The sequence below is a fragment of the Aplysia californica genome, unplaced genomic scaffold (genome assembly GCF_000002075.1).
Source record: "Aplysia californica isolate F4 #8 unplaced genomic scaffold, AplCal3.0 scaffold00642, whole genome shotgun sequence".
Lineage (NCBI taxonomy): Eukaryota > Metazoa > Mollusca > Gastropoda > Aplysiida > Aplysiidae > Aplysia > Aplysia californica.
Genome location: NW_004797912.1, coordinates 427,430 through 453,380, shown reverse-complemented (window position 1 = coordinate 453,380; position 25,951 = coordinate 427,430). Strand labels below are relative to the sequence as shown.

Below are 25,951 nucleotides of genomic sequence, written 5' to 3'. Positions count from 1 at the left end.
CCACAGCGAAAGTAGTTCCGACCGGTGGTCCGGTAAAGTACAATCTTACCGTCAACAACAAGACAAGCCTCAAGGCCTTGCTCGCTGAGCATGCGGAGGAACACGACTTCGATCCTCTTCCCTTCCCGTGTGCGAACCCGGCAACGCTTGTTGACAATAAATTTGAAAATAAAAGTTGTTCGAAGAAAGAAAGGAGAATGAAAGAAGGCCAAGGCGGGAAGAGAAAAGGGTAGGAGGGGGTGAAGTGAGCAAGACGATCATTCGTAAATTGCTGTACTTTTCTACTTTAACAACGTCAACATTCAGGCAGGCATTCCATTCTTCAAATTCAGGGCGCCGTGAACGTAGCCTGCAAGCTACGTTCACGGCGCCATGAATGTAGCCACTGCGTACTTTATAACATGTAGATCTAGATCTAAATAATCTAGACTCAATCTCTCAAATAAGAAACGCGTGATAAAAATAGGGACGTTCCATTAAAAAGTCATTCTGTCGCGTCACTTACGTTTCCTCTCTTGTTCATCGCCATCTTGAAATTTGATGAATGGATGGATGCTGGATGCCTTGGTTTGCTTACTTCCGGTAGATGATTTTATTTTTGTTGAACAAAGAGCTCTAGTTGTAATTAGTTCTTTTTACTTTGTTGTAAAAGAACGATAGTACCGATTTGGCACAAAATATGAAGATAATCCACACAAAATATCAATAACAAAACAAAAAGAAACTTTAACTAAATTTGTGTATCGTAGAAAAATAATTAATGTTTGAACTGTAATTTCTCCTAAGAATTCTTTAAAAAAAGGAATATAAGCGTATAACGCCAATCAATTTGTTCCTACTGTTGATTATAAACTTTAGGCAGATAAAAGTCTGGCACAATTATGTAATGATTTTCTTTTCCCTTCCTTCTGAGGAGAGCTCTCTTTTCTTTTTTCTCCGTCTTTTTCGTGCAAGAAGCAAAGAGAGGGACGTTTGAATGGCGGAAACAGAATGAGAATGAAAAAAATAAGATGGATGTAACAGATTCTAAGAACTTAGAAAGGAGGAGAATGTCAGCGTCAGGAAAAAATGAAACGAATGCGCTGACCAGCGCTCTGAAGCATGTGTTCTATATTCACAAAGATATTGTTGCAGGTAGATCTAATATCTAGAATGTAGATTCTAGATAATCTATCTAGATCTAGATTTTAGATAAAAATCTCTTACAACTTACACTCAACTGTACTGTACTTATAACTTGTGTTGTAACAAGTACTCTTGTCCTTGGCTCTTACTCTTGGTCTAGGCTACTGAATTACACATGCGCTTAAACGTAGAAAGACGCAAACTATTTTGGTGCTTTATCGGTAGTTCCCACCCCCCTTTTATTTGAGCCTGACCTACATCTAGATCTAGATTCTAGATCTAGATCTATACTTTTGATGCGCGATGAGCTAAGATATCAAACCTAACAATAGCAAAACATTAAATTGTGGTAAAATTCAGGGGGGGCATGCCCCCCTGAAACCCCCCTTCCTATTTTTGTTAGGTCAGGGGGGCAAGCCCCCCTGAAACCCCCCTACTCTTGGGGCCAAAACCCGTGAATAACAATTGCGGGGTGGGAACTACCGAAAAAGCGCCAACTATTTTTAGGTAGGCGCCCATTTTGTTTGACGTCAGACCATGATGCCCCTCTGATCACGTGACTACATCTTCTAAGTATGGCCACCTCTATGCAGGAAAGTGGCTATTCTCACCCGCCCGGAAATTCTCGCAAGATCAACTCCTCCCCTCTTCTTTCTCTCTCTGTCTCTTTCTGAATACTGTCTATCGGTGTGGACGATCAAATTGACCAAACAAAGTTAAAAAATGATGTTAAAACACAAAAGTAAATTAATTTGGTTGTCTACAAAGATGCTACGGCTATTTAACTTTTCGAATCGAGCCGAACTAGGCGGGTCGCCATTTTGTTTTGCCCGGAAATTCTCGCGCTACTCCTCTCTCTCTTTCTCTCTCTCTCTCCACTGCCCACAGACAAAATTGTACGCTTTTAGTAGGCTACAGTTGTAATGGAACGTTTGTTCACGGCACAGAATTCTACAATTTTTCCTCACACACAGTGTAGAATTCTTTGGTTTAGGGTGAACGCAAAATTTGGTGAACGCGCACCGGGTGAGAATAGCCACAAGACTCGCCTGCACTATTCTCCCTCTGGGTGAGAATAGAGGTGGCCTGCCTCGGTCACCCGGGATGAGAATAGTGCAGGCGAGTCTTTTGGCTATTCTCACCCGGTGCGCGTTCACCGTTATAGCCTAGATCTAGGCCAACAAATTTTGCGTTCACCCTAAACCACAGAATTCTACACTGTGATAACAGAAAAATTGTAGAATTCTGTGCCGTGAACAAACGTTCCATTACAACTGTGTAGCCTACTAAAAGCGTACAATTTTCAAATTTTGTCTGTGGGCAGTGGAGAGAGAGAGAGAGAGAGAGAGAGGAGTAGCGCGAGAACTTCCAGTCAAAACAAAATGGCGACCCGCGTAGTTCGGCTCGATTCGAAAAGTTAAATAGCCGTAGCATCTTTGTAGACAACCAAATTAATTTACTTTTGTGTTTTAACATCATTTTTTAACTTTGTTTTGGTCAATTTGATCGTCCACACCGACAGACAGTATTCAGAAAGAGACAGAGAGAGAAGAGGGGAGGAGTAGATCTTGCGAGAACTTCCGGGCAAAACAAAATGGGACCCCCGTTGTTCGGCTCGATTCGAAAAGTGAATTAGCCATAGCATCTTTGTAGTCGATAAAATTAGCTTACTTTTGTGCTATAACGTAATCTTTTCTTTGCCTTTATCCATTTGATCATCCACATCGATAGAAAGTATTCCGAAATTAGGAAAAACAGGTCTTGTTTCAAACCGGGTGAGAATAGCCTACGGTCGCAAGTCTCACCCGGGGTGAGAGGTCGATCGTATTTCTACTCTCACCCCGGATGAGAATAGCCAACCGCGGATATGGCACCAAAGATGGAAGTGAAATGCTTACCTTGCTCTCACTGTCTCAGTCTGTCTCGGAAGTTCTGATGGCCGTCAGTGTGTCTGCGTTTGAAGTCATGCAATGATTTTAGGAGCAGTTCAATCCTGGTCCCGGACATTTTTTTTTTTTTTTCTCTTCTCCTCTTCCCGACTGACCAACAGTCCCATAAATAAATTGGAAGTGGTTATCACACGTCACCGGGTGTGCACTGCGCATGCATAAGATTTCATTTTAGGCCGTCGTTTTTCGGACTCGAGTCCGAATAACATTTTTTCAAGATTCGTTCAAATACACACATGCCTGTGTCATCTCGATTTTTTACCAAGAAAAAGTTGTGTTGCTGTGTAGAGCTGAACATACGGCAACTTTTGATTCCATAGAACAGCGCACAATTCATTGCTTAGATCTACGTTAAGACTAGCTTATTATTGTAATATTGATCAGTTGCCGGGGGAAAAAAGACTGATGCGTTCAACGCCCGGACCGATAGTGCCCCCCCCCCCCCCCCCCCGACACGCACACAGCCACACGTGTGCAGGCCGTCAATCCGACCCCGACACACGCTAACGAGCCATCTTTAATTGCTTCTGATGACCTCTTGGCAAATAAACATTTATTAAAAGCGCTATATCTTTTCAGGCCGGCCTCAAATTCATCATAAGATAAAAAGTAGGCTCCTGCACAAAACGCCATTTTGCCCGAAGCGATCCCGGTCTCTACCCAGCCTGAGGCGAGTCACGAGTGAGGCAGGACAGGAAGCCGGAGTCACGAGTCACAGGAAGTCGGGAGTCCGAATAACATTTTTTCATATTCAGACTCGAGTCCGAATAGTTACTTCATTCATTTTATTCGCACAGGGTCGAGCCTACCTTGATTTTGGACCTCGTTTGTCACACCCGGGTATCCCACCTTTTGGCAAAGGCTTTAAATGTTAAAACAACTGGACACTAGATCTAGATCAGATTAGATAGATCTAGATCTAGATCAAGTACAACTTGTTTAGGGTCAATTTAAAGTAACAAGCATGCACTCATATCTCTCTCTCTCTCTCTCTCTCTCTCTCTCTCTCTCTCTCTCTCTCTCTCTCTCTCTCTCTCTCTCTCTCTCTCTCTCTCTCTCTCTCTCTCTCTCTCTCTCTCTCTCTCTCTCTATAGCGCAAGGAAAACAGAAAAAAAATGAAAAAAGAGAGATTTGAGTCATTATCATTAACACAATACACAACTTGAATTTTAATTTGAGTTGGTGGAGGGGGGGGGGGGGTTGTATCGTATTGCACAATTAGAATTAGATCTAGATCTAGATTTCTTGATCTATCCCATGATCTTTGTCTCTTCGCGAAAGAGGATGAAAAAAGGAAAAATGAGGAAATGCTTGATCTAGAATCTAGATAATTTCCATCCTTTTTTTGAAATACCCTGTCTGTGCCAATAATATTTTGTAGTTATATAAATTCACACACCCTGTGCGAATATAATTTCATAGTATTCAAACACCCTGTGCGAATACAATTCCATAGTATTCACACACCCTGTGCGAATAACTAGCCAAATAAATTATAAAATTTGTATTTGTAGAGCTCTGCTTTGAAGTTGTTTTTAAATCATGTAGATTCTATATATATCAGTGATGAAGAATGTAGGAGGGTGGGGGGGTAGATCTAGATTCTAGATTTAGGAAATCCGAAATGTTACCAAAAACATGTCGTTCCATGTGGGTATCCCAGGAAGTGATAACATCGTAGTAGGCCTAAAATTAGCAGCCAATCAGAAAGATGCGTCTTCTACGTTTTACGGCATGTCTGAATTACTAGATCTAGAAGACTAAGAGGGGGGCTCTCGTGGCCTAGAGTCCTAGAGGTTAAGGTGCCTCTCATTCAAAGGTCCCAGGTTCGAATCCGGGTAGCGACAGAAAAAGTTTCTTCTCTAAAATTGTCTCCTTTCACCTCCTTTCCTGCTCTCTAGCAATATTCTTTCGTCTGCTTTCGTCTCCTCTTTCTGCCCCCACCCTTTCACCTCCTTTGCCCCCTCCTCTGGGCTCCTGCTACTCCTTGACTCCTTACAGCTGTCTTTCTGCCACACCCCTAGATCTACACCTAGCCTTCTCGGACAAGGGCGAAAAATCTCGGAGGGCCCGTGTGCAAGTTGCGCACATTAAAGTTAAAGATCCCTTGGTGTCTAAAATCGATAGTAGGCTTCGGCCGCCACCCGGGCAAAATTCAAAATTTCCTACCAACTAAAAGTATTAGGTGTGTCCCGCGTGCTCTTATGACAGTTGCGAGCGCCGTAAAACACTTGTATCAAACAAAAAAAAAGAAAAAGAAGACTAAGACCTGTATACTCAACAGGTTTCTAGATCTAATACGTATACACGGTAACTGGGTACCTAGTCTCAGTGTACACAGTAACCGGGCACCTAGTCTCACCTAGTCCCAGTATCTACGTATACGGTAACCGTGCACCTAGATTCTAGTCTCAGTATCTAGGCTACGTACGGTAACCGGAATGAAAATAATTATATCAATATTTGTCCTGTGCTGTCACTTGCTGAAGAAAAAAAAGAAAGTCGTACAAGCGTCTTGTTGGGCTCGCCATCGTGACTGGTCAGTGAACCTGTGCGGGCGCGTCACATTGTGAGTACCTGTGAAGGGGTCACCAAAGTTTATTCAAAGTCTGTGCGCTGCGAAGTATAGGGCTCTGGAATGGGGGGGGGGGGATTGATTTTTTTAAAGGTACAGCCGGGGGAGGGGTGGGGATGAAGGCAACACTGGGGGACAAAAACTCAAACTGAACTTGGGAGTTCTGGACTGTCCGGTTACCGTGTACGTAGTACGTGATAGAGAGACTACGTGCCCGGTTGCCAGTTACCGTGTACGTAGATATGGAGACTACATGCCCGGTTACCGTGTACGTAGACATTGAGGCTAGGTGCCCAGTTACGGTGTACGTAGACTCTCCGTATGGGCCTAAAATAAGTACGGCTAGACTGGCAGGCTAGCCGTACTTAATAGCAGGATAGTAGTGCTGGGCGGTACTGGTGAAATCCGGTGTCGGTAGTGCCGAGAACCCCCAGTACCGGTACCGACACCAGTAGGCGACGTCACAGACTGTGCGTCTCGCGTCTAACGCCATGATCAGCGCCGATTTACTACGTCATTTTCCATTGATCTGTATGAGGAATGCTGAAATTTTCCATTGAAAAAGGTCAGCGTCTATGCCCTTTCCTTGAGGGCCTACACGCTTACAGGTCGAAGTAGGTCAGCCCTATACATTCAGGGCCTGCGCGCTTCCCGGGTAGCCCGGCTCTTGCACTTTATAGGGCCTGCGTGCGCTTCCAGGGAAGTACGGCTACACTGGCAGGCTCATCATCATCCAGTGCCAGATTTGAGACAAACATCAGCGATCATGGTTCTCCATTCATTCCTTTGTTCGGATGCTCTCTAAAAAGCTATGTTTCCCTGGTCTTTCCCTGTAACCCATTTGTTTAGGTTCCCCAAGTATGTTGTTCTGGGCCTTCCTCTGCCTCGCTTGCCCTCAGTTTTGCCAGTGACAGCTAGGTGTTCAAGACCCTTGTCTATTTATGTGTTCCAAAAATTGCATTTGTCGTTTCCTGATTGTTTTTAACATTGGGCGTCCCATGTGGGCTTCATCAAGCACTACCTCATTTGATTTCTTTTCCTTCCACGATACTCACTTAGCAGTCTCCTAAGAAACCTCATTTCTGTTGTTTCTATTTTATTTTCACTGTCTTTAGTGATTGTCCAGCATTCACAGCCATATAGAAGGGTTGACCAAACCTAGCATTTCAGAGCTTTCGCTTTGGTGTTCATTGAGATATTGCTATTTTTCAGGATTGGGCTCATGTGCTTTTCCATGATGACTATTCTTGGGATATTACAGCAGTGGTTTCCCGTTGTCTACTGCCGGTTTCTGTACAGAGTTGTCTTTGCTAGCCTTTGTCATCCACTGGCAGGCTAGCAGTTCTAAAATAAGGATGGCTGAATGAATTGTAAATAAAATTTTAGTTCGCAATGCCTAAGTATTTGTATTTCAGACGAAACCAGGCAAAAGGTGCCTTACTGACATGCATGTAATCTTTCAGCCAGAGCCATTTTTATGCACTCGCTAACCCCAGTCCCAGCCAACACAACAGATTGGTATTAAATAACCTTGCTTTGATAAATTGATGGTTTTTATTTCAGCTTTCTAGGGTTAAACTATTAATAATGGGTGTTTTGCAAAAAAGGTGTCTTCTGTCGCGATCATATGGAAAGTTCCTCCTTTTAAAAAATTCTGAGTTGAGACCCATGCTGTGTCACTGGCGGAAAGTGTCTCCCATACTTTCACCCCATTGGTTGTCAAGGCTAGGAAAACATGAGCCCTATATGTGTTCTTTTTTTTTTCAAATCTTCTATTACCTTTTTACAAGAAGAGTTTCATTTAAAACGGGCCGTGGGAATGTGAATGGGTTTTAAATTCTTTGCTTAGCCTTAAAGACATCTATTAGGTTACTATAGCTGTGAGCAGTGACAACACTGATTGGATAAATGAGCAAGACGTAAAGTTGATCACTCTGTCCATTGCATGTGATCGTTATATAACAGTTCCAACTATTTATTTTGTTATAATTTAAGAAACTTTTGTTTATCAAGGGATAGAGTTGAGGGGAGGGTGGAGGGGTTCAAGCCTGTAAGCCCTTCACTACCCACTGCCACTGACAGTATCAATCGCAATACTGGCTATAGATTTTTTTATAGTCTATAGACAGTCTATGTAAAAAAAAAGAGAGATGATTTTGAATGTTTTTTTCTTTGTTTTTGTTGTCAATTTCAGACTTAAAGTCAAAACTGGATGTGGTGACAGAGGCTCATGAAAAGCTGAAGTGTCAAGTCCAGAATCAATCTGCAGTAAGGTATGGCTTAGAGTATATTATACAACAACAATGATATATTAATTAATAAATAGGGTCGTTATATTTAAAATAAAAAATGGTATTATTTGATTCATCAGATGATGAAATTCTTGTGTGTTATTTGAATTGGAATTTAGGTGGGCTAGAGTTTTTTAAATGATTTGTTTGTTTTAATTTTACAGTTTCAAGAGCTCCCCTCTGTTCTACGCTTTACATGTAAGACATGTTTTAAGTTGCAGTACTAGCCTTGTTGAAATTGGGCATGTTTTCTTTCATTTTTCATGTTGTTGTGCAACAAAGTTTGGTACACCCTCTACTGCTGTTTGTATTTTTACGTTGTAAAAATAGATATTTGTTTAGTGTTGAAATAAAGCTTGTGTACCGAGTGTCATGAAAACTTTTTTTTATCTCTATATCCACAGCCCTTCTTCTTGCCAGTCTTGTGTTCATCTTCAAGAAATGAACAAAACTCTACAGAGACATTTCCACAGCCGACTAAAGGACAAGAACGTAATTATCAAGCACTTAGGTGAGCAGTGCAATATAAAAGTCTGTCTGTCTTTTTGGTTCCTTGTTCTTTCTTTACATCGCTATTTTAAGTATACACACACAAACGCCTGACAATGTATGAACTAACTTGCACTATCAGATTTCTAACTTGTGGGCAGTCTTTCAGAATACAATGACAATGAATTTCAAATTTAAACTTCTTTATCATTCTCGATATTAGTCGGACAATCAATCTGTCAATGCACACAAACTGTGCAGTCAGTTTTGGAATAGATCCTTAGTGCTATTCATTTTTCTCTCTGTGGCTGGGCTAAGTTTCAGTTGTCATTAAAATATAAAAAAGTATGGCTTCTGACTCTGAGCAAGTGAAGGTAGCTACGTGTAGGAATTTATTAGGATTATTTCTTCTGTTCCACATGGAACCTGGAGAAGAATCACGGAATTTGATGTACAAAAAGTGGGAAGACATGGAAAAACTAACATCAAGAGGCTAACCCGCGATAGAGAAAGGTGGAAAGTGTTTGTCCGTGGCCTATACCCTGGTGCAGGGTGAGAAAAGCAATGATGATGATAATTTCTTCTGTTGCATTCTTGTTGGTGCTGGATTTGACAGTTTTGTTATAGCTGATTCATAGAGATCTAATATGTGGTTCACATGTATTGATCAAATGCAGTGGAACCTGCTCTAACAGCCACCAGTCTAAGACAATCACCTGTACAGACAGCCACTTCCGGCATTTTTTCATGTATTGTAATGACACTCCTAAGCGTCCACCTGTCTAAGACTACCACTTTTCTCATCAACATCGACATTGGATGACAGTGTCGATAATTTCAACAGTAAATGAAAATAAAAAAACTGGATGAACAACTGGGCCACAGGTACTACAGGAAGGATGATGCATGGCCACATGAATAAACCACTGGTCAAAGATCCAATGAATGAGTTGAGGAGGGGAGATCGATCCATAGTCTTCCAATTTAGAACACAACATGTACCCCTCAATCTACATCTCAACCGAATTGGAGTAAAGCAGTCTGCTGCCTGCCCACTATGTGACTACCCCTCAGAGATAGTGGAACATCATCTTTTCTTCTGTAGAAAACAACTGATTTAAGGGGATGTTTTCTTCCCAAGCTACCCCACACATCTAACTGCCTCTACTCCTCAAGACAACAATTAGAACAGACATGCAGCTATTACAGAATGGCATCATGCTGAAGAGTTAACTCTCAGATGCTACTGGATCGCTAGCAACAACAACATATGAAAATAATGATAGAATGGGTTCTTCTGGAATGTGACAGTTTTTGTTTTATTTTTCTCTCTTGGACTTTTTTCTTATATGCATAGTTGTCTGGGAAAACGATGAAAAAAATTGTCAGAAACTAATGGTCATACCTTGTTACCATTTTTCTCTTTCAGAAAACAGACTTCGCACTCTTGGGGAAGAAGTGGATGGTGGGAGCTTTTCCATCCCCACAGATGAAACCTTAACTTCTGAAGATGGACATTCCTTGTTGGAGGATACCTCTGAAACATACGAAGGTTGTGAACCAGTTGGGACCACCCACCGGATAGAAACCCCTGTCTCTCGTTCTGACGTTACGTTGCGTAAACAGCACACTAAACTACAGTTGCCCAGGCAGAGAAAGAGACGCTCTCGTTATGAGGTATTGTGCTTTTCTTTTTGTGTATGCAAGCAGCTAATACTTTTTTTCCATTACATATGGCTCAGGCTTTGTTGATATAGGATGTGATTTTTTATAAACTTTTTGTGGTCTAGTGGGCTCACAACAAAAAGGTTATAGGTTTGAACCCTATGAGGGCCCTGATGTTGTGTCCTTGGGAAAGTTATTTTACAGAAATTATCCGCACTTCACCCAGGTGGGAATAACCATGACAGCGAAAGATCTTAAAAATAATTTTGTTGGTGTTTGAGGGCTTATTTGGCTGTACACATTGTATGCTTTCCAGGAAGCTGGGGGTGTTTCTGTGTGTTTTAGGGTCTGCTTAGGTAATAGTATTGCTTTAATCGAGATGTATCACAGTATCATGTGTGAGTACGTATACAGTTGCACCTGCTCTAATAGTCACTCGTACAAATGACCACTTCCCATTTTCGTTTGCATCTTACTTAATATTATGACAACACTGCCCAAGATAAGATGTCTACTAGTTTAAGGCAATCACTTTTCTCCTTTTCTATAAGTGGCTGTGTTGGACAATTTCGACTGCTCTAGCTTGTTCCAGGCTTCCATTTTTGTATGAAATGGTAAATGATGATCCATCCTCGTTCTCTTTTGTCCCCCAGGAGCATCCAGATGCCAAGAAGGCAAAAGTGTCCCCCACACCAGGAGAAAAGAAACAAAGCGATGGAGAAACTTTTCTGAGCAAAGTGGTGAACCCCACCCAAACACAGCTGGACCTGCAGTCGATCCTTGTTCCTGAGACGGAGGTCGAGGCCCGACAGTTTAATACGGAGATGCACGATTTGGTCGTTCCAGAAACCCTCGCTTTAGATGCTCTCGTTGAGCAAGGAGCACTGTCTCAAGAGGCAGAAGAGTCTGACTTAGAAGAGGATTATGATGGGAAGGAAGGGCAAATGTCCCACAAGACTGTGACTGGGACGGATGCCTGTTTGCGTCAAGAGCTGAGACCTCAAAGGGAGGAAGGAAGGATATCTAAGACTAAAAAGGGTGACACTTCTATAGGAGTTGCCTCAAAGTCTAAGCCTTCAGACTGCGTCATTCCATCTGTTTCTGTTTCGTCTTTTTCGGATCTGCACACTGGTGGTGCTGAAGATAAAGATACCCTTGCGCAAATGCAAAACAATTTCATTTCTGCTCCTGTTCACACCAGACGAGTGAAGTCAACGCCCCCTGGAGGCCATTTCAAAGAGCCGACCCCTGTAGTACAGAGGGGCCCCAGCAGTTTGAGGGCGAGTGTGGAAGGAAATGTCACAATAACTCCAAATCTCTCAGATATGAAAACACCGGAGACACCAGCAAGTACTTCGCCAAGAATATTCGATGAAGTGAAAGTGTCTAAAGACAAATCTGCCACTCCTCGCCGAAGTAGCAGCCTTGCTCTTCAAAAGAGAAGACCTGCGCCAAATAGTCCAGATCCAGCCCTTTTGCGTGTGGGTAATAATTTAACGGCAAAGAATGATCTTCACAGAGGAACGAACTTGAAAGAAAATGTGTCTCCCGAGAAGTCTTTAAGACAATCCACTATGACCCAAGCCTTCCATACATTTGTGGAAAAGGGGACAATGAAATGTAGAGCAGAAGATTTGAATGAACAAGAGCAGGAGGAGTTTGATGAAGCCATTCAAAGGTCTCTGCAGGACTGTCCAGCTTCCCAGAATGATGTAGATGAATCAATCGATCACCGTGTTAAAACAAAAAAATCTAGGAGTAGAGGCAATAAAAGCAGTGACCTAGATACAGTGATCACCGTGGAGGACGCTAGCCCTGTTAAAAGTGCTGATGTCTGCAAAAGCCCAGTAAAAACTAAAAATCTGGGCAGAGCGGACTTGCTTAAACTTAAGGAAAGATCTCCAAATCTACCAGAGTTTTCTCCTCACAAGTTGGTACGTGATGTGACTTCAGTAAAAAGTGCCAAAAAAGATTTGTTTGCGAGCAAAACCAAACACACAGTTTCCATGATACAAGAAAAGGAATCTCAAGAAAGGTCACCTTCCATCTTGTCTTCCCCCGGCGCTAAGTCTAAGCTACCTTGTGAAAAAGGGTCAGTTGCACGTGGGAAGAGTGGGGTGGCAGCAACCAGGCAGGTAAGTTTTGAAAATTCTTAGCCTTCTTGTGTGTTGTGTGGTGTTCTGTTTTATCCACAAAAAAAACCTCTTAGGCTTGCTGTTGAACTAGCCGTAAATCCTGGGACCTATCATCAAATGTGTACAAGATTTTCTTCTTGTAAAGGGTAAAGTCTTTAAGCTGATCTTTTCTTTTCTCAGTGTTGTTATTTTTAAATCAGTTATATCGGAAAATCACTTTCCGTGGCTGTTTTGGGTGTGTGTGGCTTTTTTTTTTTACTTTTCAAGTGAAAAACTTAAGTTGGATTATAATAAGACATTTCTAAAAAAAAAAGCCACGTTGTTCCTTTCCCGTTTCAGGCCGCTATTAAAAACGTCCACCAAGAACGTTCAGAGGCTGGCACTAACTTTGACGAGACTATTGCCCCCAATCTTCTTCAGACTGGCACCAATACTGGGGAACCCACTGGCGATGGAGAATCTGATGAGGATGAAGATTTTTTCACCCTGCCCTCATTACAAAGTGTTCCCAAAAGGACGGTGCCTGCTGTAAATGTGAGAGTCAGAACCAGCACAGTGGAAGTTGTTGAAGATGAGAATGATGAAGCTGTTGTTGCTGAAGATGACGACAGTGATGCGGAGGATGAAACTATCGCTCCCAGTCCTCAACAGAGTCTTCCTGGACAGGTATTGCAATTTGATGTGTTTGTACCTTGAGATTTGTATGACAGGCACTGGCATAAATCTGAACAACAGTTCTGATTTTTTATTTGTTTGTCCTCCTGCCTCCTGTGTTCAGGCTACATCTTAGAAAAACCTTGCACTTTGTTTGAAAGTAATAAAAGAATCAAATTTTCCATTTCTTTTGTTGAAACTGTAATGGTGTGATGAGTGTTGAACATGTTGAGTGATAAATTGCAAAAATATTTTTTTATTTTGCCTTGGACTTTGGTCTTTTTTAATAACTCCCCTCTTCCTTCTCCCCCTTCCGGCCCCTGCCTGCATCTATCCTGCTTTTTATTTTTATTTTCTACTTGTAACTTCCATCATGTAGATTAAGGATAGCATTATTTGAATCGTTTGCTTATCAAGCAACTTTATGGAGTTTGTTACTTTTTAAAAATCTCTGTAAATTCTGTAATAATTCCAAGCTTCATGTTCAGTGTGTGTTATTGTGATTTATGGAATATATTGTGTTTGTACTACAAGGAATTTAGTGGAAATTACAAAGTGGAATTAAGAAGAAAGAGATCCTCTGGTTTGATGCATGCAGTATTCTTCTGAAACATCAAACACTGGTCAAGGGTTGTTTTTTTTGGGGGGGGGGTGTTTTTGTTTTTTTAAAGAGTCAGCAGGTATATTTATTTTTTAAAATAACAGATGGGGTCCCAGTTTGCCAGTAGCCTGTCGTACGCTTCAAGGAACTTACTGTCTCTGGCCAAAGATTCACAACAGCTGCCCTCACGGTATTTGAGAGGTGAGTGCTGCTCAAGCCAATTGTTTATGGTTTCTGTCAATATTTTGTTCCGTCTTTTTTACACCATTTGTATGCCACTGCTTATTACGCTTGTAAAATAGTAAAATACACCCTTACATCTTATGTGGTGTAAAAGATTTGTGTTTTCCAGCTGAGCGTGCTTTTAAGCATTGTGGGCCATGCAGTAACAAGACCTGTATCGTTATGATAAGCGAGGTCAGGTTAGTGACTTGTGCTAGGTCCCTGGCCTAACCTATTGTATTAAGAAAAGAGCTCTTGAACCGCAAACAGTGGGCATTTGTTTTGACAGACAAACAATAAAGGAGACAGGTGGCTGGAGGGCAATACTGGTAAGTCCTTCTTCTTTTCTTCACCGTTATTGTTTCTGTCTAGCCATTGTGCTATTCCCTTGCACCAAGTTACCGTTATCGTGTTGATGCGCTTTTCTTTACTTGTACAAACAAAATAAACAGTGGAAATGAAGCAAAACAAAAGATTTCAATGCGGCGCAAGTAGTTTATTTCTAGCCGTCATAAAGTACAGCTAGCCTCTTCCTTCATCAAATACAGGCTGGAGCCAGGACATACATGAGGGAGTGAATTCTGCTATTAAAATTTTTTACTGTGCTTTTGCAATGGATCGGATTAAAGATATCAGTGTATGTGGTGTTGTAGTTAGGCTTTTTGGCATTGTACTAAAAAAATGAGTTCAATTCCCAAGTGGGAAAGTCAAGTGTATTTTATATTTGAGAGTCTGTCTTTCTCCTCAGATGTTGTGTCAATCTCAGTTGGGGATGGTCTTGACAAGCAGAGAAACCTGTGTCCTGAATTATCTAAATTGTGTTGATGGTGATGTTATAAGTTTACAATGAATGCAGTTTTCACAGAATCATTAAACAGTTTGCTGTGTCTGAGGTGCCGATTTTCCTGATAAATCTGGATATCTGAAATCATCCAGATTTTGCCCAACTTCTTGATACATGATGCATGTAGATAATATCATCTGTAAATTCGGAGTCCTTGCACTAGCATTTTCACAGGATTTGCAAAGTTAAGTATTTCTTTCTTTTTCAGTTGGTACCTCTGGAGTAATGTATTTTAATTTTATGTCATATTAATATTTTTTCATCAGGTTCTTTCAAAGCCAGCGGCAAGAGTGACACCCTTGTGAAATGTGTTGATGTGAAAGTCATAGAGGATGAGGAAGATGATGTTGATGACGGAGAGGCTGACAAGTCTGGTGGAAGTGTCAGAAGCCCTGCTCCTCCTCAGTCTGTGTTTGACAGCTTTGACAGGTACACATCCCGGGAACTTCACGATATACTTGACCTTTCCCCAACAATTGAATCTGAGTTGTACGCTTGAACCTTACAGCATACTTTTATAATTGTACTGTATATTTTAACTTTAACTTTACTGTATGGTACATTTTAACTTTTACTGGATATTTGATCTTAACTTTACTGTACCCTTGAAATTTATTGTTACTCTTGGCTCTTGGACTTTTCTGTTCAGATTCAAAGTAGCAATGCCAATCGAGCACATGTACGTGGCGAAATTTTGATCTCCATTTGTGGGTGTATTTTTGGACTGGATTGGAACTTAGATGACTAACTTTCTTAAACTCAGTTGGCTCTATTTCTGGACCAATATAAATTAAACTAAATAAAAATAAATAAATTACACTTTTATTTGTCCCAGAAGGGCACTTTGTTTTACAATGGCAAGCATACATACATAGATACATAATTATAAATGCGTACATACGTAAATACATACATGCATAAATACATACATAAATACACACTATTACACAAATACAGAACAGTTTACTAACAATGCCACTGTCGGTCGCCACTGTGCAGCGCCCTGTAATTTGAGCTAGGGTTGTCGTGTCTTGCTCAAGGACACACTCCAGTGACCACAAATATAAATGAAACTTGGCAACCAATTTCAATTAGAAAATAAAGCAAACTAATGATGTGGGAATTTTTGTACACATAAATTAACCTATATTTTTGGTGTTGGAAACACTTTAGTTTCAGGCATTCTGAAAGTTAAAAGGAGCTTGGTTTTCAAGGTCAAGAACGTAAGAGATCTCTCTTTCCTCTATAGAGTCCTCAAATTTGAAAGTTCTATGTCAAGTAGGTTTTTAGAATTTATCATTAATTTTGTCGCTACTAGTCCTGTCTAAAGCGGCTTCGCACGGAGAATGGCCATTTTCCCTGGGCTCACTTGGCAAATGTATATGACCTACAAATTCCCACATTATTACTCCAAGCCCGTTCATTGGTCACTTGAAAAGAGGCAGTAGCAGGCGCGTGCATCCGGTTGTTTTTCTCTCTCTTCCCCTTTAACGTGGTTATGGGGGTGTTCCAAGACGAGCTTCTCTGGCCATGGGGTGTTCGCGTCTCAGCGGAAAAAAGAAAGCTTTTTAATTGTACGTGTTAGATTGAATTAAATTATATTTTATGGTTGGAGTGGTCTAAAGCCATCATTGAAAGTTTGCCATTATTTCATCTTGCTGGCAACATATCTTTAAAGATCCCATGATGTGGTACGATGCTATAAATAAAATGCTCTCATCCCGACACCCATTTCTCAAAATCCTAATAATAAATATGTACACTAAAATTTTATTTATAACAAAATAACTACAAAATTGAAAGTAAATCTGACAGGAAAAAATGATTTCTCCACACAAAAACACATTGAGTAGCCAAGATTGTTCAAACGCTCTAATCAGTTACCAAAATGTCGTCGATTTTCTTTCAGAATCTGTTGTTACGTGGCCCACTTCTTGAGAGTATTTTCCTTTATGTGGTCATCCAATTTTTGCCCCACTTTACGACCCCTATGACTTTTTAATTTATGAACCGATTCTTAAAATTAAAAAAGCATAATGCTTAAAATAGACAACTCTTTCTTAGATACCAAATGAAAAGGGGTTAAAGTGAAAAATAAATTTTTCATTTGCATTGCTAGGATTAAAGGGGCTCACCCTCTAGATTATCTAAATTGTGCCATAAGGGGTGCAAAACACAACAATGAATCACTAGTTGTAAAAACTGTGATTAATTTTCTCTCTTTAACACAAACACATTTCTACTGACAGTCAAACCTACTGTAACTGACACCTGTCCTAGACAATTACCAGTACAAACTACCATTTCCTACTTTTTCCTTTGCATTTTAAAAATATAGTAATAACACTTAGACCTGCATGTTTGCCGACAATCGTCTGAAATCCGACAGTCGCGACCCGACCCGTGAGCCGGCCGATTCTATCGTTAGGCCCACCTGTATCAGTCAATGTGCATAGTTCGATGCCTGGCCTGGCTGGCTGCCAGTCCCCCTTTTTCTCCCGTCGGCTTTATCGGCACTTTCGTTTTCGTGCTGACTGCCGACGTCGGCGTTTCCGACATTATTGTCGGAACCTGAGTAGAAATGCGAATATGAAAAAGGACGACGACCTAAATTTTCTACTTTCAGTTTCGTGCTCGAGCGGCTATCTTGAATTTCATTTTTTTAAAATACTAATTCAATTGTTCAGATCGTGTAGATTCATTCAAGTCCGACCCACTTGTTCTAATAGAATCTAGATTAGATCTAGATTCTAGATTTATATAGATCATTATAGACCTCAATGGAGGATACATATTCCAATTCTATTTTGTCAAACCCTATCATAGGTTGAGCTGTAATATTAATGTTGGTAAAAAGCATTTCATTAGGTGGGTGAATTATTTATTTATTTAGAATCTAGACTCAGCTGAGTCCGTCTGTTGGGAATCGGATGCGGGTTTCTAGTTAGTTTCAAGGCCTTCCTATTCACTTGTTCTACAAGATTTATTTAGATTACTAGATCTAGATCTATATGGAGGATTCACATTCCAATTCTATTGTGTTATTGTATGAAACCCTATTATAGCAATGTAGATGTAGAATCTAGATCTAGATATCTAGGCCATATTATGCTCCTTGTTTGTTTTGGAGTGTGGTTTTTCAAATTTTTTAATTTTTTAATTTTGGACTTGTGCTGGCCTTTTTACATGAGGCCTGTTGCAGGTTCTTTTTTGGGGTAGGGGTAGGGTTAGGTCTCTTCTTTCTTTATTGTGTTTTTTGAGGTGGTCGCTCGTTACTTGGAAGTCCTTCCTTATGACACCCACAAAAGCTCTTGGGGGGGGGGTTGCGCAAAATTTTCAGGCAATCTGGTTGAGGCTCACATGCAGGTCTATAACACTGTCCAAGACGTCACCTGTCTAAGACAGCCTCTTTTCTCCTCGACAATGGATGACCATCTTGGGCAAGTTTGACTGTTGTAAAATGAACCCTGCATGGTGTGTCTCCACAGGGTGCCGGCAGATGAGAGCCGTGAGTTTGCCCACGTGGAGGTGGTGAGGAAGCACAGCGAGAGGAACAAGCTACAGGGCTTCAGCTGTAAACAGTGCCATGATGTATGTTGCTGTTGTTTGTTAAATCCAGTAGCCTTAAAGCATGTGGCCTCAGCCAAATGCCCTGTTAAAAATGGTGGAGGTCTTCAACGATTGGTCTTTGCTGCCTAATAGGGTATTGTCTGTGGAAGAAGTTGCCGTCTTCTATCCTGCAGCTTGTGACATTCAAATAGCGCTGCGGTCATTTTTACAACTGCAGTATTTGCAATTTTTTATAATTTTACAGGAGAGCCTGAGAACTAAATGTTATTACCAAAAAAGCAAACTCTTTGCGAACATCCCAAGTCAATATATTTTAAAGAATACAATTTTTATAATACCGTCTTTATTATCTATAGCAAATGTTCTTTTCTTGGTAACAGCATTGTTTCTTCATTTTTGGGTCTCTTGTAAATGTGTAAAAACTGCACTTACTGTACTGTAATAAAAAAAATGACTGCAGAGCAAGCTCATTGGTATATTTTCTGGGTTGATTTATTTTAGGTGGTAGTTTGGAGACCCATGATGTGTAAGTTGAGCTGGTTTTCTTCCTCCTTCTAACCGTATACAGTCTAGTTGTTACATTGGCTTGTGCTATAGGGTCACCCTTGCAATAAGACAGGCTTACCCACAAGTGATTTTTAAAAGGAATTTTTGACGAACAAGTAGTAAATTATCCATTATGTATGCTCAGTTCTGTTTTTCTTTTTCCTTGCTTTACTTCATTGATCATTGTTTTATCAATGTGTCTCTCCTTACTCTCTTAAAAAAAAAAAGGAAAGAGACTAAATGACTGTTATTGTTATTATACAGTGACAATGGGATTTTCTTAACTCAAACAAAATCGAATTAAATAACTTTCATTCTATAGCAATTATGTCGGAGAGCCCTATGACTGCGGAGAAGGTGCAGAGACCATTTGCGTCTTGCTTGTTGACAACATTTACCCTCTGGGATCTGCCATGCCTTCCCCTGCCCCCATCTCTTGGATGAGAGGACTTTGTTGCTCGGGTAGGAGGGGGGGAAATCTAGCTTCCAATTGGTATTATTATTACTATTCGTATTATTATTATTTTTTTTTTTTTATTTCAGCAACACACAGCAACTATGCTCTTAATAGCGTCTTTCTCTTCTTTATCTCCTCAAACAACTTCTCAATATAATATAACAGACACCAACATACCAATTCATTTTTCTTACAATCTCTCTGTGATGGAGTTGGGTTTTTGTTTGTGGCATTGCACCTACAGCCACTGCTTTATCTCCTACCCCGGGATGGAAGGAAAATCACACAACCACCAGTTTAAGATGCTATTCACAAATGATAGAATCCCATACGAGCTGAGACGCCGCCTCGGTAATCAAGGTCTCCCCCAGGTCTTAGTGGGCAACCAAGCTGGCCTGGTGGATGGTTATTGGAAGAAAAAGAAAATCAGAAAGCAGAGAAAATGGAAAAACAAGAAGAAAACACCCCCTACAGCTGGTAACGGAAAAGAGAAGCTTATAGACTTCAATATTCTTCAGGCAAATGTCTGTGGCTTGGACAAGAAGAAAACACAATTGGGGAAAATTTTGTATGAAAGGAAAGTCCACATTGCTCTATTACAGGAAACTCTCCATTCATCCTGTGACATAAACATCACTGGGTATACCCCTTATCCATGTAAATGTGAAGGTTGCCAAGGGATTATAACCTATATCAGAAATGACATCCAGGGTGAAGTAGAGCTCCTTAATTGGCACCCCACAGACACACACAAAGTCACCCTGTAGTATGGCAACAGCAAGCTCATACTTTATAACATCTATTGTCCCCCAAGTAGCACTCTGAACTTCTTGGAACAGAGCACTATCTTTAAGAAGACGGTCATAGCTGGTGACCTTAATGGACACTCCCCCCTTTGGGGCTATGCTGACCAAAACAACACAGGTAAGAGGATTGAAGAACTATGTCTGTCCTCTAACCTCATCCTTCTTCAAGATGAGGATTCAGCCAAAACACTTCTTCACAGGAGACATGGGACCCTCCACAGACCAGATCTCACCTTGGTCTCTGCTGATTTACACAACAATTGCAGTGAAGAGGTGCTAGACTGTATATCTAGTGACCATCGTCCCGTTCTCACCAAAATCAGTATACTGAAACACAGACAAAGGAAAAGAAGAACCCGTTGGAAATGGACTTCAAGAAAGCAAACTGGGATCTCTTCAGAAAAACAGCTGAGGACACCGTTAAACTGGATGATCTGGACAAGAAAAGTATAGACGCCCTTAATAGTGAACTCACCTCCACCATCTCAGATGTTGCAAAGAAGAGTATCCCACAGGGGTGCAGAACCAACTATAAACCCTTTTGGAACGAGGGCTTGGAGAAAGCTACAAAAACTAAAAATGATTCCAGACATGAATATAAGAGAAAGATCTAAAAAATATGGACAAGAAAATTAGATACAAAAAGGCCGTAGCAGAGAATAAACTTGTCACCAAGGAATCTAAGAAGGAAGCCTGGACGCAGAAATGTGAGGGACTCAATTTACATCAAGGTGGACGTGAAGCTTGGACACTTCTAAATAACCTCACTGGCGAAAAAAGGAAAGAAAACCCCAAACCACTACACACAGAAACCGAAGTTCTCACCAGCGAGTTAAAAAAAGCAGAACACTTCAATAAACATTTTGCCTCCATTAACAAGAGCAGCAAAAGGAATGACCTAGACAGGGGCTTACAGAGTGTTCTGAAAGGAAAAGAGAGAGATTTGATGACACCGAGTATCTTCCAGGACTTCTTAACTAAGGGAGAGTTGGGCTGTGCAATCAAGAAACTAAAAAAGCGAAAAAGCCCAGGTCCTGATAAAGTACACAATGAGATGCTACAAAACCTTGGTGAAAAAGCCAAATTGCTACTTCTTAAGCTCTTCAACAGAACATGGACTGAGGGAAATCTGCCTAAAGCATGGAAACTAGCTACTATAAACCCAATCTTAAAGAAAGGAAAGAAGGCCATGGACCCTAAAATCTACCGCCCAATATCACTTACGTCCTGTATTGGCAAGCTCTGTGAAAGAATCCTCAATTCTCGTCTTTATTGGTGGCTTGAGTCTTCAGGTCTGATATCACAGTGTCAAGCAGGGTTCAGGTCAAAAGGCAGGACAGAAGACCAGCTCTTCAGGCTCACACAGAAAATCATTGATGGATTTCAAAGAGGGGAACAGACAACGGCTGTATTTGTGGATCTCCAACAAGCCTACGATAGAGTGTAGAGGAAAGGACTACTCTTAAAACTGCAGAACATGGGAATCAATGGAAACATGTCCTGGAGTAAATCATTCCTTACAGATAGACTTATCCAGACCCAGATGGATGAAACCCTATCTTCAAAAGCAGTACTGGAGGAAGGACTCCCACAGGGATCGTCTATCAGCTGTACCTTATTCCTTGTCTTCCTCAATGATGTTTCAGATGTTCTCAAAACAGAAAAAGCCCTTTTTGCTGACGACCTGGTCCTTTGGCACACTGGAAACTCGACAACAATAAGCAGACGAAAACTACAAGATGATCTAAATTCCCTAGGAACCTATTGCCATCTATGGAAGATGAAAGTATATCGCAAAAAAACTGTCTACTCTGTTTTTACGAGAAGCTATAACCTTGCAAATGCAGAAATCCCTCTCAAAATAGATGGTAACAACTTGAAAAAGGAGAATAACCCAGTGTATCTTAGAGTACAACTTGACAGCAAGCTCAACCTGAAACAACACACCAACAACCTCAGGAAGAAGGCTATGAAGAGACTTAATCTCATCAAACGACTTGCTAGTACCAACTGGGGATCAGACAAGAACACCTTGAGAGGCCTCTATTTGGGATATACCAGAGCTGTTTTTGATCATAATCTTGTTGTACAAAACATTTTGCAGTAAAACTTCAAAGAACTCGATGGACACCATCTAAAACCAAGCTCTTCGTCTTATCTCTGGCGGAATGAGATCCTCACCGACTGCGGCCTGTGAAATCCACACAAATATTGAGCCATTAGAAACTCGAAGAAAACAGGCAGCTTTAGAAATATATGAAAGATCTGAAAGGCTAGAAAATAACCACCCTAGTAGAGTCCTTGTTGACAAGTGGAAACCTAATCAAAGACTAAAAAATACAAAATCTGTACTTGACACTGTGCTCAATCTCCAAGAAAAACATCACCTCCCTGAAAGACGAAAACCTCTGGAAAGAGTTCCCTCAACTCTCCCACCACATCTCACCATAGCAAAGCCAGAAATTAGGAAAACACTTTTAGACAAGAGCAATAAAAACACATATCCTGTAGCACTAAAACATTCTGCCCTTGAAACAATTGATTCTTATCCACCAACATGGATCCACTCATACACTGATGGATCTGCCTTTAAGGCAACAATCAACACTGGATATGGGTCAGTGATCAACTTGCCCAGTGGGAAAAAAAAAGAAGTCTTCAACTCCAGCGGGTCCTTCTGCTCCAATTTCATTGCCGAACAACAGGATATCACCAACACAGCAAACTACATCAACTACTTGTTTGACACTAACCCACTTGCTACCACTGACATCGTTATATTTACAGACAGCCTTTCAACACTAGAGACACTTGAGAGTGGGACTGATGTGAACAAATATATATTGCATTTGATTTGGAGTCTATATAACTTGATAAGTGGGCACCACGTCAGAGTAGTCCTACAATGGATTCCTGCCCACACTGGGATACCGGGAAATGAAAGAGCTGATGCTCTGGCAAAGAAAGGAGCTAGTCTCCCTCAGCCTGAAATTCCTACGAATTACACCACCTGCTGCCAAATGATCAAGTCAAACCTCAAGGAAGAGTGGATGAATGATTGGGCCACAGGAAGGAGGATGTATGGCCACATGAATAAACCACTGGTCAAAGATCCAATCAATGAGTTGAGGAGGGGAGATCAATCCATAATCTTCCAACTTAGAACACAACATGTACCCCTCAACCAACATCTCAACCGAATTGGAGTAAAGCAGTCTGCTGCCTGCCCACTATGTGACTACCCCTCAGAGACATTGGAACATCATCTGTTTTTCTGTAGAAAACTAACTGATTTAAGGGGATGTTTTCTTCCCAAGCTACCCCACACATCTAATTGCCTCTACTCCTCAAGACAACAGTTAGAACAAACATGCAACTATTACTGAATGGCATCATGCAGAAGAGTTAACGCTCAGATGCTACTGGATCGCTAACAACAACAACAACAACAACATAGCAATTATGTGATTCTTGTAACTCAAAATGTATCTACCATGCTCTCCACAGTATTAAAGGCTGGTTGATGGGTGCTCTGGTGTGATTTTCTCCTTCTTTCCCATCAAACTTCACTGTCCCTATCTCTCGTTCTTTTCTTTGTATGTTAATATCTAGTAACACATCTAATCTTCAAAATTCATATGACATAATTGTGTTGCAAGTGCCGTAAAACTCTTTCAAAAACTTAAACTCTGCAGTATTACAAGAACTCTGGTCTGTCCGAGGAAGAAATGCAGCAGAAAATGAAGGAGTGTTCTCGGCACAGGGATAAGTTTCGGCCACCGTCCACTCCGGAACATTTTTGGTCACTGGGTTTTCCTGACACTGCAGAGTATTCAGCTAGAGGTATGAAATCTACGTACATGATGCTCTGCTCTAACAATTTTTCTCCTCCTCCTTCTCCTCCTTTTTATTTTTCTTCTTCTTCTTCTTCTTTTTCTTCTTCTTCTGAAGGCTTTTGTACTGCTGTACTGTATTATCTATTGAACTTTTATCATCCGAGAACAGCTTTATTAACTTTTTATGGCCAAGAACAACCAAAGGCTTTTATAAAACACTGTTTTGGACGAACTTCAGTCCTCAGGAAGCGGGTGGTTGGCGGGTGCTCTGGTGTGGTTTGCTCCTTCTTTCCTATCAAACATCTATTGTCGTTATCTCCCCTCCTTCTATTTTGTGTTTGTTTCTCCCTTGTAACACCTCTAATCTTTGGCACTAATATGACCTTATTGTGTTGCAAGTGTCGTAAAACACTAAAACTAATCATCAGGAACTGCCTCAGGCTTTTATATAACCCTTGTTTTGTATTTTACTTTTTAGCACCAAGAGCAGCTGAAGGCTTCTATTGTACTGTTTTCTATAAACTTTAATCCCCCAAAGCAGCCGAAATTTTATCTAATATTGTTTTGTATTAACTTTTTGTGACCTAAAAACAGCTGAAGGCTTTAGTAACACTGTATTGTGTTGATTTTTCTCTCATTGCCAGAGTCCAGCAAAGGGCGCAGTGTCATTGCTCCACGGCCTCCTCGCCGGAGGAGAAAACTGGAGAAAAAGTTCTGAAAACTGAGAGGAGAATCTGCCGGAGAAGGAAGAGGCCTCAATGTGATGATGGCTGCTGCTGCTGTTGTTGTATAGATTTTGTGATATCTTGCGTGTACTTTTCTGTAACTTATGAAATATTTGTTGGAACTTTTTGTATTTGTCTCTTGGCAATTTTTTTTCCTTTTGTTTTAAAACTGCGATTTGTTTTAATAATTGACATGGAAGGCTTGATATAATTAGGTCTAGGTATGTTGGATTAGTTTCATCGATCATGGGGGGTTGGGAGGGATTGCCGTTTCAGATTTTTAGTCACCTTCTATCTAAATTTAAAAAGCATGGAGTTGACTGGCATTCGTGTATAATGCTTGTTGTCTGAAGATATTTTCTGAAAAGGGTCAGGCAAGGAGCCCACAGATTTGTCTAGATCAGCTGCTGTACATGAAAGTAATGTCCTAAATATAGTAGTAGATATATCCGAAAGTTTTGTTAGACTTCAAGAAACCTCACACTCTTTTACAGGAAATGAAACAGATATATATATTAAACTGGAGACTGCTTGCATCTAAATTTAGTGTCCTAGAGTAGAAGTTTTCTGAAATGTTATTCGGCTTCAAGCAGCTTTCCCCCACTTGGATGAATTGTACTTAACAGCTTGCACTAAGAAAATTAATTCCATCTTTTTAGACAACAAACATCCCTTGTTCCCTCAAATAAAAACATCAGTCAGAAGTAAAAGACCCATGCTTCTGATCTGTAACAAAGAAAGATACAGAAGGTCATTTTTACCATCATCTATCAAAATGCTTCCATCTTAACCATCTATCTTGTTTAGTGTACTTACGACCTTAGAGCATGCATCAAAATAACTTTGAGTGTGTTTCTAGCTTACGATTATTATTGTTTATATTGCTGCTCATTTATATTATGTATGTGATTGTAAGCCTACTTATGTGTGCATGTGCGTGCACGTGTGTGTGTGTGTGTGTGTGTGTGTGCGTGCGTGTGTGTGTGTGTGTACTCGTGGTGGAACACCAAACCAATGTGCCAGGATCTGGACAATAAAGATGTATCTTATCTTATCTTATAAGAGACAAAAGGAATGTGATTCATGTCAAGGGCTGAGTAGTGGGTGGTTGGTGGGTGTTCTGATGAGGCTTGCATCTTCTTTCCAATCAACTTTAATCAGCATTATTTCTTCTCTTTCTTCTCTTTGTATGTATGTATTCTCTTGTAAAACGTCTAGTGTTTGGCCACATGACCAATTTGTGATGCAAGTGCTGTAAAACTCTTACGAAACTGAAAGCTAAACTAAAGACTGGGTCTCTATGTGACTGTGTGTGTGTGTTTAGACTAATAGATGTATGAGATACAATGTTTGTATGGTTTTAAGTAATGTGCAATGTTTGTGGTGAAACAACAAACCCATGTGACAGCAGCTGGATAATAAAGATTTATCTTATCTTATCTCGGAGAGTGAGGTGCTACT

General features: G+C 40.7%; 1 protein-coding gene across 1 annotated transcript; it reads left to right on the top strand.

Moving 5' to 3' along the window:
* The first annotated feature begins 947 nt into the window (after positions 1-947).
* On the top strand, positions 948-25,157 carry LOC101854667. Its single transcript, XM_005107918.2, has 11 exons — positions 948-1,134; positions 7,844-7,922; positions 8,345-8,451; positions 9,859-10,106; positions 10,748-12,229; positions 12,569-12,895; positions 13,589-13,685; positions 14,817-14,979; positions 18,039-18,141; positions 23,625-23,772; positions 24,410-25,157. The coding sequence occupies exons 1-11, from the start codon at positions 1,011-1,013 to the stop codon at positions 24,481-24,483; spliced, it is 2,952 nt and encodes a 983-aa protein (XP_005107975.1). The 5' UTR covers positions 948-1,010; the 3' UTR covers positions 24,484-25,157.
* The last annotated feature ends 794 nt before the right edge of the window (positions 25,158-25,951 follow it).

Excerpts from the sequence above, each read along its gene's own strand:
- LOC101854667 (XM_005107918.2), top strand. The coding sequence starts at position 1,011 with ATGGATGTAACAGATTCTAAGAACTTAGAAAGGAGGAGAATGTCAGCG. Across the intron at positions 8,452-9,858 it reads CGTAATTATCAAGCACTTAG|AAAACAGACTTCGCACTCTT; the intron begins GTGAGCAGTGCA and ends TTTCTCTTTCAG. Across the intron at positions 12,896-13,588 it reads AACAGAGTCTTCCTGGACAG|ATGGGGTCCCAGTTTGCCAG; the intron begins GTATTGCAATTT and ends TTAAAATAACAG.